Source organism: Tachysurus fulvidraco, chromosome 16 (assembly GCF_022655615.1).
Source record: "Tachysurus fulvidraco isolate hzauxx_2018 chromosome 16, HZAU_PFXX_2.0, whole genome shotgun sequence".
NCBI classification, from domain to species: Eukaryota; Metazoa; Chordata; class Actinopteri; order Siluriformes; family Bagridae; genus Tachysurus; species Tachysurus fulvidraco.
The window spans coordinates 10,609,100-10,622,580 of record NC_062533.1 but is presented as its reverse complement, the minus strand read 5'-3'; the positions used below and the strand labels follow the sequence as shown (position 1 = coordinate 10,622,580).

General features: G+C 35.8%; 1 protein-coding gene across 9 annotated transcripts in view; it reads left to right on the top strand.

Annotated features, from left to right (window-relative positions):
- Nucleotides 1–1,193: 1,193 nt before the first annotated feature.
- The window catches only part of ryr3 (ryanodine receptor 3), a 75,937-nt gene continuing 63,649 nt past the window's right edge, over nucleotides 1,194–13,481 (top strand). For all 9 annotated transcript variants that reach the window (XM_047801525.1, XM_047801522.1, XM_047801519.1 and 6 more), the window contains exons 1-3: nucleotides 1,194–1,342; nucleotides 10,600–10,719; nucleotides 11,658–11,762. In XM_047801525.1, coding sequence (XP_047657481.1) covers nucleotides 1,295–1,342; nucleotides 10,600–10,719; nucleotides 11,658–11,762 — 273 coding nt within the window. In that variant the 5' untranslated portion in view covers nucleotides 1,194–1,294. The remainder of the gene's footprint in view (nucleotides 1,343–10,599; nucleotides 10,720–11,657; nucleotides 11,763–13,481) is intronic.

Here is a 13,481-nt window from a genome sequence, read left to right as displayed (position 1 = left end):
TTACTGACCAAATGGTTTTCAAATAATTTTATCAAGTTATTTGATAACTATGTGTAGTTTGTGATCAAATATCAGAGAGGAGAGCTTATATACTCTGTACAGATGAGAGTGGACAAAGTTTTAAAATCTTTAAATGATATAAAAACATTAATATCAAGAACAGAACAAATGTGGCTGCATTAATCAATGATTTCACCTCTAGTTTTAGAACAATGAAATGAGTTGATCGAAAGAGATTAGATTAGACTTCTTTAAATGTCCCTAATGACACCTCAGGTGATGTGGATGATGCTGATAATCAAAGTGATAACACATTTCTCATTTGTGTACAAGCAGATTAGGGTATACATGTAAAGCTGGCCAAGGAATCTTTCAGTGCAAGTGGAATAGCATCCTTAAATGCATTGTTTCTCCTGTTTCACTTAAAAAAGAGAAAATGTTAAAATTAAAAGTGATAAACAAATAAAATTGTTTTAGGAAAAGAGAAGGGATTTTTTTTTTATAATAACCAGGCTGCATAATTTTTATTTATTTATTTATGTATTTGTTTGTTTGTTTGTTTGTTTGTTTATAATAAGTGTGTGACTCTGTTCACAGTTAACGCATTCAATCTCATTTAATCTCATTTTCAAAAACAATTACGATACAGAAGTATGATAGTGAGGTTATTCTGATTAACTCCAAATAAAGAACAACTATTTCTGTAGGATTTTTTTGACTGCTTGGTTTGGACCATGTAAAGAGCCACCTTACGTAGGTGTCGACCACAAATCTTGTATTGAAATCAATTACCCCTGTGTACCACCAGATGGCGTTGTTGCACAATAGAGACACAGCAGCTCTCTAGCCAGGCTGTAGGAAGACGTGAGGATGGTAACATAGCTAATATATAAAATAGCATAGCTGCATTGTCAGAGGCAAGCATGTAAGCTCAGCAAAGTATTGGTGCACATTTGATTAAATGTATAAAATTTCTTTTCATTTGATATGGTGCCATTAAGATGAATGAAAATGAATCGAATGCTTTGATGATTATGTGCTTCATGTATCTTAAATATAAAATAAAATAAAACACCTTTTTGAATCTGTATCCAACCTGTTAGTAAATGAGCTGGATTATTCGAGTGACAGACAGACAGGAGGTCTGGTGTGCCATCAGTGGTCAGTGTGAATGCCAGTCTGAGGTGGCACTGCCTGCTCTGCCCTATATGGCTCTGAATGGAGCTGTGCGCACATATCGCGCTGTCAGCGGTGCTTCTCTCAGTCTACAGCTCCAGGCTCTGCCACTACAGCTATGGCTGAAGGGGGAGAAGGGGAAGATGAAATCCAGTTCTTGCGAACTGTAAGTACAGAAACACGGTTGTGCTTAAACCAATGTCTGTTTTAACGTCTTTTGTAACGTGTCATCTGAAAATGTGGAAGCCTTTCAGCGCAAAAGATATCAGATTTGAGAGATCGACCACCGGCTTGATTCTCTGTCTTTGTACTCGTGTGATCTGCCAGTAATGTGCTACTAATGTATTAAGGTTAATTGGGCACTTAAAGCGGACTCGGGTGCGAGTTACACGCGCTAGTGACGCACCTGCTGTCCAAAGGTTGTGCATGCGAACGCAGGCTGATGGGTTTGTTTGCACACAAGAAACTTAAAAAGACTTGTTTCTAAGGCTAGTTTAAAAGTTTTTCAATTCATTCAGCTTTTTTGTTTTATTTAAGACTAAACGTTACCGTTCTGAAAGTGTTCATGCACAATAAACCGCGATTGATCTTCAATTCACACTGCATCTGTTCCCTAAAGCGCATTGAATCTATTGACTATTGATTTGAGTTCATGCTGTGTGTTTTTACAAGCTAGTGTGTTTGTACACCAGCAAACAAGTTCTAGTACACCTAAGGCATTTTCTATTTCTGTTGTCCGACTGAGATTGATGACATTGGCTGCAGTTTTCTCTGTAATCGATATGAGACAGAGAGCTCGTCCTGTTATAATGACTTAGCCATGAAGATGCTGACGTTTATATTCAGATATTGTTAATATTCGTTCAGCTGTTCGTGGTGATGGGGCATTCCAGTCTCTCCAATCTCAGCCTGTATATGGTAGTGTAGTTATAAAAGGCAGCTACTGTACAGTTAAGTCGGGTTTCTGTCTTGGAACGTCCTGGATCTCCCTTGTAATATCTGCCACTGTAAAACCATTGTGTTGTAACGAAATGTAGTATTCAGCTGTGATCTGATTTACCCCCACAGTATTAGCTATTTCAGCTGGCTGAGATCCTCCAGGGGTTAATAATTGTCACCTCCAAGTGTTTGGCATGCTTGCTATACTGTAACCCACAACACACAGATTCCATGTGTCAGTGGCATGCTAACAATCTGATGTCACTGAAAATTGTGAAATAATTGATCAGTGAACGATGACTATAGGAGACACTGAACAAGGTCATGGTCAGAAATTGTCTATATTTGTTTGGCTGAGTGTGGAATTTTTTTTTACATTTATGCATCTGAGAGTGAAATAATTGGGCTAATCCAATCATTGGTCATATTTTTTTTCTTAAAGGGTTTCTTGAAACAAATATACAGTATTTCTATTCAGTTTGCTTGAACTAAGGACATCTGGGAGGATATTTTACACTCAGAATGTACACCAAGAACATCCTACAGATGTTGCACATTTCCCTTGAGCAAGTAAACCAATTTTAGGCTTTTAAAATGTACTATTTATTGCTTACAGTCATTTAGGGTGTACATTTAGGACATAAAACACATGGTCTGGAGTTTTTCAGCTTAATCGCCTGCACAATAATCCACAATGTTGTGTTAAAAGATTCTAACAGATTGTCGGAAGATCCTGCATAAGGCAGGTGTGCACAGATTCACCGTGGTGTTAAGGTGGGAAAGTTGGCAGTGAAGGGTTTATACTTGCAAATACTTAAAGGGTATGAGCAGTATGAACATTTAGAGTAGTATATAATACACTACATATATCTCTACAATTTGGTGACTTCTTCCTTTTTGAGTGAAAAGAAATAAAAATGCTTTTGATTTGTTATTTGCCACTAATTTGCACTGTATATGACATCACTGTATTTCTGACCATTGGCTCCTGTGAGCAGAGGTTATATCAGAGGTTTGCGATAGGCTTTTAGGGTTTTCTCTACGCATTTATATATTGTGGCACTGGCATTATAAAAAAATATTTTTTTGAATACAACAGTTTTCGGCATTGCCAGTACAGAAGAACTGGGCTTATTTGGAGTTTACGTTGTTTTGGTTTTGAGAACACTCTGGGGTTTAAATTTAGCCTCCTTTCCACCACACACACCCACAGTTTTTGGCATCAGCCCACACATGGGTCATTGCATCAGCTAACTCGCTTATATTGGCTGCCACTAAACTTTTAAATTAAAAAAATATTAAAATTAATAAAATCTGGAGCAGCCAAAGTATTTCCTTTGGGAAAGATATGAATACATATCCATCACAGTTTTTATTCAATACACTGGACAGTTTTGTTTTAGAAAGGCGCCAAAGACACATCTCCAAAAATTATGAATCACCTATTGATAGAATGTAGAATTCTAATCCACTTACATTCATATACTATATATATATATATATATATATATATATATATATATATATATATATATATATATATATATAAATTCTAAATTATATATGCACAGTAATATAGCAATGAAAAGCACAGCAAAACTATACATCACCTATAAATGCGTCTCTATTTGTGTGTCATGTCCTGTAAACAGACACACTTAGACTGCATTAAGCTTTAATCATTATCCTCATACAAAGCAAGATTTTCAGCTTTTTTTAGTACTGTGTAAAAGCATACTGTGTACCCAGTAAAAACTATGTAATTCTTTACAGAGTTTTTCTTGTCTTCCCGGCTGCTCTTAATGGAGGTAAATGATAAACCAGACACACTGTTTCTATTTTTTGTTTTGCTCTAGTCTCCTTGTAGCCCAAGGTGATCATTTTTCACACCACAGGAAGGCTTATTCTAAATCCACTTTACACATGCACTCTCTCAGATGACTTTTATAATTTGGAGCTGAGTTTTTTTTGATGTGACATGACACTGTCTTAATGATTCTTGCTAGAATATCTTAGATCGGTATCTGAAGAGGAGACAAGCAAAATGACAGATTCATTTTAGAGCTATTCCTGCTTGTCAGTGTGTAGTTGACACTTTGCAGCTGTCCACTTACAAAAAGACAAGTATGCTGAGTTGGAGATATGGAGAAATGGGACTGTGACTTAGAAGATATGCCCAGGTAAAGGCTATCGGCCAGTGTTGAAACCCTACAATACGTGAGCAGACTGTTTTTGGACCATGTGATTCAATGTTCCCTGGGGCTTCTGACCTTTTCCAGCTGCATGTGTTGAATTTAGTTTCCTTCACATTGATTAAAAACAGAGTCTGCCATCACTTGGTGTGATCCCTGCCATGGGTTAGTTCCTGAATGTTTTGGAGCCATCTGGGCTGAAGGACAGACTGTCTTCTTCCATCTATCACCTTCATAATTGTGTAATTATGGTTTAATATGCGTATAACTGATTTGAGTTGATCTGCAGAGAAAAAAACTGTGTTCCATTGTATTAAGATTAAGAGGTTTGTTTGCATCATGTGACCTTTTTCAGCTGTTTGTTGGGTCTACTGAAAAAATTATCTCTACTGTATATTCTGCTACTAACTTGTTATGGGATGATACATAGAGGTAATTCAATTGTTTTAGCTCTTTCTTGTAAAAATAGGCTGTGCTCCTTTATTTGGCAATAAACCGCTTTCTGTTTATTTCCCTATGATGCAAAGGAATAATGTGCCAGATATCAGATACCGTCTGTGGTCAGATCTGAGTCTGTGTTGACAGATTAACTGGGTACATGGTATTGCAGGGGATGACAGATATAATATTTGCAGATCTACTACATTGCAATTTCCTTTTTTAAGCAATCAAACCTAAACACAACACAAAAGAATTCTTTGACTGAAACCAGTAATGAATTTTTTGTAAAACTGTTGCCTACAAAACACACATGTTACAGGAGAATCGTTATTCACACATCCAGTTTTTAATTTCAATCTCACTTTATAGGCTTTGCAACTGCCATTTTGCCATGTGTTGACTTCTATATCATTGTCATCTTTTTTCCTTACAATTCAGGAAATGTATCAACAGACCATTATAAATATTAAAACGTTTCAGTTAAAAAGTTATATGTAAATATAATTTGTAATTGCAAAGAAATTGATTAGCACAGTATGTTGATTGTACATACAAAACCAACTGCACATGTACTAATCTGCACATGGATTTACAGTTCATAAAATTTTGACTAGGATGCATAGTGGTGTAGTGTGTAGCTTTGCTGCCACACAGCTCCAGGGTTCCTGGTTCAATTCTCAGCTCAGGTTACTCGGAGCTGAATCCACTATAATAATGATCAGGATGAGGTTATTACTGAAGATTAATAAATAAATGAGAAATAATTTCATGGACATGCCATACTGTACCTCTATATCTATACCGTGGCTCTGTAATATCCCAGGCTCCATGTACACACATATTCACACATCTAGAAGCAATTTAGCCTATGTTATGCTATGCTTAGCACCCTACTAACATATTTTTGGTATGTGGGAAGAAAACCAGAGGACCCGGTGGAAGCCCATGCAAATTTTACGGAGAAAAACGAGAAGTTCCATGCAGACAGTCACACAAACTTGGAATTGAATCAGAAACCCTGGTTCGGTGCTACAGCATTGCTCATCCTTATATATATGTTGATTATCTTCAGTTGATCTTACACAACTGATTCAGTGAAACACTTAAGAACAGTTAGTACAGTATCTAGTGTATTTTACTTTTGAACTCAGTTTTGTGCACACTGCTTACCATTGTAGGGTATGAACCTGTTTGCTCAATACCTTCAGATAAAAGTCTACGTGCCATCATATTCCTGTATTAAACCTTGTTCCGTACATGCAGATTTGAATCGCTCTGTTCAGAACAATGTGTTCCTAGTAGAAAAAAAAATCCTGTCCTTTTTCATTCTTACCCTGCCTGTGTCTGGCACTTCCATTTATCAGTGTTGATGGGGGTCGCTCAGCCGTGTTTGCGAGCCATTTTTCTTATTTCATGATGCTGTTTTAAAGCAATATGCATGGAAAGTAAGCTTGGGAAAATCCAATTTGTAATCCTTTTGGGCTGGTGAACCTCTGTGTTCTTATTTTCTCTGCACTGCTTCAACAAGGCTGTGTCTATATTCAAATTTTACAATATGGCTTTCGCAGTGTCATTCACAGAGTGGAGATTAAAATCTCCCCACTGGCATGACTGATCATATAAGAGTAATGGCTTTTTATGCATTGCATAATTTTCCTCTTCATGTCATCTCTTCTGAAAAGATGGTATTAGTTTAAGACCTTCAAGCATCTTACAGCCATTAAGTACGAGTGGTAGGAGATGGTGTGGGGTGTTAGTTACAATAATAGAAATGCACTGTGTTATCGGTTTTATATGCTGTGTATTATATTACATCAGCATAATTTAATCGTGTTTAATTATTTTAACCTCAAATATATAACCATAAGAAAATAATATAAATTATAACCTTAATTGATGCAAGGCCTCTTTAAAATTACTTAGAATCCCTGAAGCAACACAGTTCATTGATGAATGTTTCATAATTGAACCTTTAATAGATACCCATCTAGGTGTATTAGAACATATATGATTATTGTATGTAGCCTCACTTTGTTTTTCTGCTGATTTCTTTTCCACACCCAGGGCATTGCTTTTATTCAAAACATGTGGGAAGACTGCAGTAAACAGAGGTGGCAGAGATTTAAGCTGCATGTAGTCAGCTATCTCATTAATCTGTCAGACACGGGAGTGGGAGCAGCCTGACCAGAGTCGTGCACTGGATGCTGGAAATATGAGTTATTAGCAGAGAAGAAAATCAGAGAAATTCTTTGTTTTCCTTGTATTATCTCATGTCCTGTAAATATAATGACAGTCCTAACAAGACACAGTCAATCCAGATAAACAGAAATCAAAAAAGTCTGTTAAGAAATAAAACTTGCCATAGATTCTTGTTAAACCATATTAAGCAGAAACAATATTGTCATCCACATTTGATCAGGTAATGGTAGTATATTCACGTCTTGGGCAAGTATCCCTTCACAGTTGTATATCATACTGTAATGTGGCAAAGCAAGCTAAAATCCTCTAATGTGATACAACCTCTTATCACCTTGCCTGACATTTATGAGCACAGTCCTTCTTTATATCTCATAGGGAGGGGTCTCATAGGGGGACAGGGGTAACTTAATCCTAGACAAATTTCCACCCCCAATCATCGGATTCAGTTTTTCTCTTTAAGCTTCTGCTGTTTTGAGCATGTGCATAGCATGAGTGTGAAAATAGCAAGCTTAAGGCAGATTTAGTATATTCACCTTTTCTCAAGTTCATGTCAGTGACAGGGGCTGGGTGGTGACTTGTGAGTTTGCTTGGTACAGCAGCACATCAGGAGTTCTCGGGTTACGGCCTCCCAAGGCATGCATGCACCTGCTCATGTCCTTAAAGACATGCTCTGAGGTGGGAGGAAGGAAGGGAGTGGGGGTTTGAGGAAACCATGGGCTCTCAGTCCCACCTGCTTTTTAAACCCACAGGCATGATGCAGGGAATGCAACAAGAGCAAGGTCTGACTACCAGATACCATGATAGCACCGAAAGAGTCTCACTGGCTGTGGATCTAAGGGAATTAAAGAGAGAAGGCTGGGGTCACCCTTACGATGGACCTCCCCCTCCTCTGGCACCTTACACACACCCCTGGCCCTATACATAGACTGTGATGCTGACTCTCAGCTCTCTAGCAGATGGCTCTGCTGCTGTCCCCTGGATCACTTTGCCACAGATTCACGAGATTCCTTGGCACAAGATCCTTTTAAGCAAGAAGATAGGGGGCTGGAGGTCCCTTCTAGATGAGGATCACTGAAGCAATGGTTTTATAATTACAGTTTTGCTTTTACAGGGACATTCAATGCTCCGTGTTTGTTTTATAAACAGTACATTACAATATTACATAATATTGTGTATTTTATATTACTAAGTGAGGAATCTTGAGGTATATTAGTATGCTAATTTATTTTTAATCACATAAGTTTTTATTATTTTTTTTAAAGAGCTAAGAGCCAAACTAAAAAAAGGTCATTCAGGTTTTTGGATGGTTTATGGTTTTAGATTCACAAGTTAAAATGAAAAAAAAAAAAAACTGATGTTGGGTTCAAAACAGAACCTTACCCACACTTGCTGAGGGAAAAACTGAAGAACTCTTTTGTGTACAAATTGGAATCTCTTTACTAAGAACTTTGAATAGACGGAACTGGAGACAGTGAGTGATTTGGCAGGGGAATCCCAGAAGGCAAAAATCAATGCAAAGAAATAACACTATGAAAGTTAAGAAGGTAATAGAATGTGTTATAAGTGTACAATTTTTACTTTTAAAATTTAGACTTTTATTTAAATACTGTGAATTATTTGAAGATGCATTTGTTCTGAGGGATTTATTTTATATTCTGAGTATGGAAAATTATACATGCATTAATGATGGTTTTGATATGCATTTGAAGAAGAAATCCAGACAGCTTTGTAAAAACTGAATTAATTCTCGGTGCTCTACAGTAGGAATAAGCTAATTGAGGTTTCCAGCATTGTTGATTATGATTACACATTACTCATTCTGTGCTTCTCTTGAGTTCCAGAGGTTTTTGATCAATCACCCAAAGATCAGAAGAGCATTAGAGCTTTTATACTGTGGACTGCTATGCTGTAGTAATAATCAATGGCTTAACCAGGCATAAAATTAACCAAAGAATGACTGCAGTCAACTGCACAAATGTGGTGAGATTTAAGCTGTTGCATTGCACTGATGCCACAGCACTGCTTTGGCTTTAAATATTCATGTCACCTCTTGAACTTTCTTGCTTGTCCTTATGTCATGTTGATGGATAAGGTGTTCATTTTGGGGGTTGAAATTTAAATGATAAGCTTTCTAAGGCAATTCTGTGTTTAATGTATGGTTATTACTTTGATAGATCAGAGCCATGGCAACCATCAGCTTGGATTAATGTGCTCAATGTAAAGGCCTTAAAGAGCACAGCCATGCAGGAAAAGCCACTGAGACCAAAATCAATAATCCTGTCTTGAGTGAAATTGTGCCATAGGCTTTAATGATGCACTCACTGTCTGCCTAGATCCCACAGATGATTCCTCTTTCTCAGTGAAACACTCGAGGGATTCTTCACTAGACACTGCAGCATTGTAGCTGTGATATTTACTTTTTATTGTGTAGGTTGTATCAGCAACAAGATGATACACTGATGAATCCAGGATAAGGAGTCATTTAATAACTCTAATATCTCTTAAAAATTATGCTAAATATTATTTCAAAAAAATGTTAAATGATCTTGACCAAAAATATCTAATTTTTTTTTACAGTGTCTTGTTTTACTCTTGTTCAGGGTTGAAAGTAACAGTTAAATCCCCAGACCCACAAAATACACAGAATGTGCTAATAGCATAAGAACAGTAAGGAAAAATACTCATGGACATAAAGGGTATTTAGAATTTTAATTTTAAATATCTTCAGGAACTTCAGATGATACTGTTTACTGTTGAGCATTGGATATTCCACAAAAAGGGTTGAGTGAATGTTGAACAAACCTAAAATGTAAATTTAAGTATATATATACATATATATAGTTGTCTTTTAACTTTAAACATATTTCTAAATGTAACATTAGTAGGACATAAAATGGCACAATCCATAGAGTCTGTGTTCCTTTTCTTTCTGCAGTGTCTTTATTAAGAGTTGTTTTAATAAATAATAACAAAAAAATATTGCATTTATTTCATTTTATTCCATATTTTATTTAATAAAAGTAATGTGGTAAAAGTAATATATTAGTTATGTGGAGATTGTACTGTGGAGAATTCTAGACTCTTTATGCATTATGCCTTGTGTTTACAGTGTTGCACAGTGTTAGGAAATTGTGTGGTAATTTGTGTAGCCAGTGTCAAACTCAGCCAGCTGGCAAAATAACTGCTTCCTTAATAGTTTGCAAATTTGTATGCATATTGAGTATTGCTCTAGCAATAACATGAGTTCCATATTATCTAGAATTTTGACTCAACAGTAGATTGTGTTTAGGTTTCTTTTCAGCATCTTCTTTCCGTCTGATGTAAAAAATGTAAATATGTACTATAGATGCAAAGATGCAAGTTTTTGTAGCTAAGTATGTTATACGTTCACTTGTGTTTTAATAACCTGATCAGCACACCGCAATTTATTTTTCCCCTTTAGGGGCCTCTGCACAGCCTTGCTACAGAGATTTGTCTTTGCTTTTATTTTGTGTTTTAAATTGAGGTAGAATGCTAAACCCCTGTGTGTTTCATGAGTCTGTGACCCATCTGGCACTGGAGACTGTCACCCCTAACTAATCACGTTTACAAAGTTTTGCCTTTTAGATATTTTAAACTAACCAGACCTTCCACCTGTGTTCATCCTTGACAGGATGATGAAGTGGTGCTCCAGTGTGTTGCTGCTATTCAGAAGGAGAATCGTAAATTCTGCTTGTCTGCAGAGGGACTTGGAAATCGACTGTGTTACCTCGAGCCCACCTCAGAAGCTAAGGTACAACTGGCAAGATTTGGATGACTTGTTACAATAATCTAAATAATGACAAACAAAGCATAATATCACCAGATGTAAGACTCCACTATTTACTCCAGAAAAATAATCTGGAGAATGCTTGTGAATAATTAGATGAATAAATCTCTTCTTCAATATGCAGTTTCCACATTTACTGTTATTTTTAAATATAAAAACTATGGAACAGCAGCATTTTCCTTGTACTGTGACTGGGTTAAGAGCAGTAGGGTTTTGTTAACATGTTCAAAAATACCAGTGTTCCTGGAATATATCAGGATAATGGGAAGAAATGTGTGTGGTTGAGAACCATGGCAACACCAACACATCTGAACCCCATGCACTTTTTTTTTTATCTAGAACAGAAGATCATTTCATTTGCATAGCTATATATAAATAAATAGAGGTAATTTTACTGTACTTGGCTTTCAGAAAAGATCTAGTCATGTAATCATATTTAGAATGCTGGCTACAGGTATACATGCTCAATGGTCTAAAAGAGCTGCTCTTCTCTTCTATAAATATGTCCCTATATCTCATAAAAGCTAGATTATTATTCAGTTATTCATTTTAAAAATGTTATTCATTAATTAGTAGAGATTATTCAGTCCCTAAATTTGCAGTTAGAAGAGCATGATGTGTAACTCTGGACACTGCTGAGATTAATATGTATAATTATTTTTGGAACAGAAGAGAATATGGTTGTAAGAAAAAAAAAAAGGGAAAAATTGGAAATGGATTGTTAAAGGATTTCTAGAGTACATTATAATCATCTTAGCAATTATTCTAAAATAGAGCTTCCTAATAGAGTCTTTTGAGCTGCTAAATCTAGTTTGAGTTTCATATTTTGTCTGTAATACAGTATATGAGTTAAATTCTGTGACCTTGTATCTTTGAGTCTCTGCTTTTCATTCTCTGTGCAGTATGTTCCTCCTGACCTGTGCATCTGTAACTTTGTACTGGAGCAGTCTCTCTCTGTGCGAGCCCTGCAGGAGATGCTGGCCAACACAGACCAAAATGGGGAAGGTGTAAGTAGCCATATGTCACCTCAGTCACTGTTATAGCCATATGTGTAAAAATCCAGACGTCTTTATTAAGTAACACACTTAATATAATGCTGCCAGAATGCTATAACCAGTGACGTAGCAAGGAACTCGTTTTACAGTAGGCAAGGATGAGGAATTATGATTAATAAAATCACTGTGATCTGTACAGTTAAAATGAGAAATAATACATGTTTATGTATATCAGGTCTTCAGTAGAAGCTGTGATCACACACATTTTAAATGAATTATTTAAGGCTCCATTTACATTAATAACATTAAATATTAATAACATTGCTACAAAATACCTTATATCGCTTGTCCCACTGAAAAATACTCAAATAAAATGCTAGTAAGGGGGAAAATACCTGAAAAAACAGCTACCATTTTTCTTCTAAAGAAAAGCTCCAGAACATCAGCCATTGCTCCAGTTTCCCTATACTCAGTGTTGTGTTAGCTTGTAGCTTTTAGAGAATATTTCTGCTCAATTTGTCCTTAACATGATTCTTGATTATGCAGTAAAATATCCCATCTCCCTCAAACAGTATCTATTACAGTTCTATATTGTGTATAACAGTAGTATGTACCACCCTCTCCAAATGTATTGGAACAGCAAGGCTAGTTCTTTTGTCTTTTGAGTAATAATTTCAGTTCAAATGATGAAGATCAAATGATAGATCTGAATTTCAGATTTTAGTAATTGATATTCAAACTTACATGTGTTAAACAATTTAGTGGCACATCAGCCAAATTTTCAAGTGAGCAAAATTCTAGAAACACATAGTCTTATTGTAAATAAAAGTAAATAATTGCCATCACCAAACTGTTGCATTGTGAAATTCTGAACTGCTTTCTAATATTCATCACAATTGTCTTAAGTGTACAGCAAAAACAAATTCCATTCCTGTACTTTTGTAGGGGATTGTATTCAACTGAAAGCCTTTAACTGTTTACTGACAGCTTCATAGCAGGAACAGGAATTAAAAAGATTAAAGCAGCTTTATGTGCTGTCATCTGGCTGCAGTCTGCTCGTGTGAATTACATGCTGTAGTTGCATTAAAAAGATCACACCAATATCCTTTCAGCTATAGTGCTACTCGCTTGTTTATGGCTACAGGTAAGTAATTATTCTTCATGATATGTATTTAGCACTTAATACCTGTAGGTCTCCACAAACATGCTTCATTACTAATGACCATTTAAAAAAAAAAAAAAAAAAAAAAAAAAAAACTTTTTGGGAATGAAGTTTAATTCTGAGAAAAGCTATGTATAAATTACTGATAGAAATGATAGGAATTACCATATTACAACGTTTTATACAAGGTCTTGTATAGTTCTTCATACACCATACATTCCCACATGATCATCTGCAGCCTCTCCCACTAACCCTGCAAGTACTGTAAGGTACATACTATCATAAGGAACCCACTGCTGGTTATGATGGCATTGTACCTAACACATTAGCTCTTTATCTAAATTGTGCTTTGACTGTAATTGTGCTTTTGGAGCAAATTCTTTAAATCTGTTTTTATTAAATATTGAAACAAAAATTTTGGAAATGTTTAATTTTTTATTAAATACTTCAAATATAAATATTCAGCATGTCCCAAAATACAGTCTATATGCACCAAGATATACTATTATCCATATATTGGGCTTTTAGTGACTTGTTTTGATCGGCAATATCACTCAGTATCTTTAATC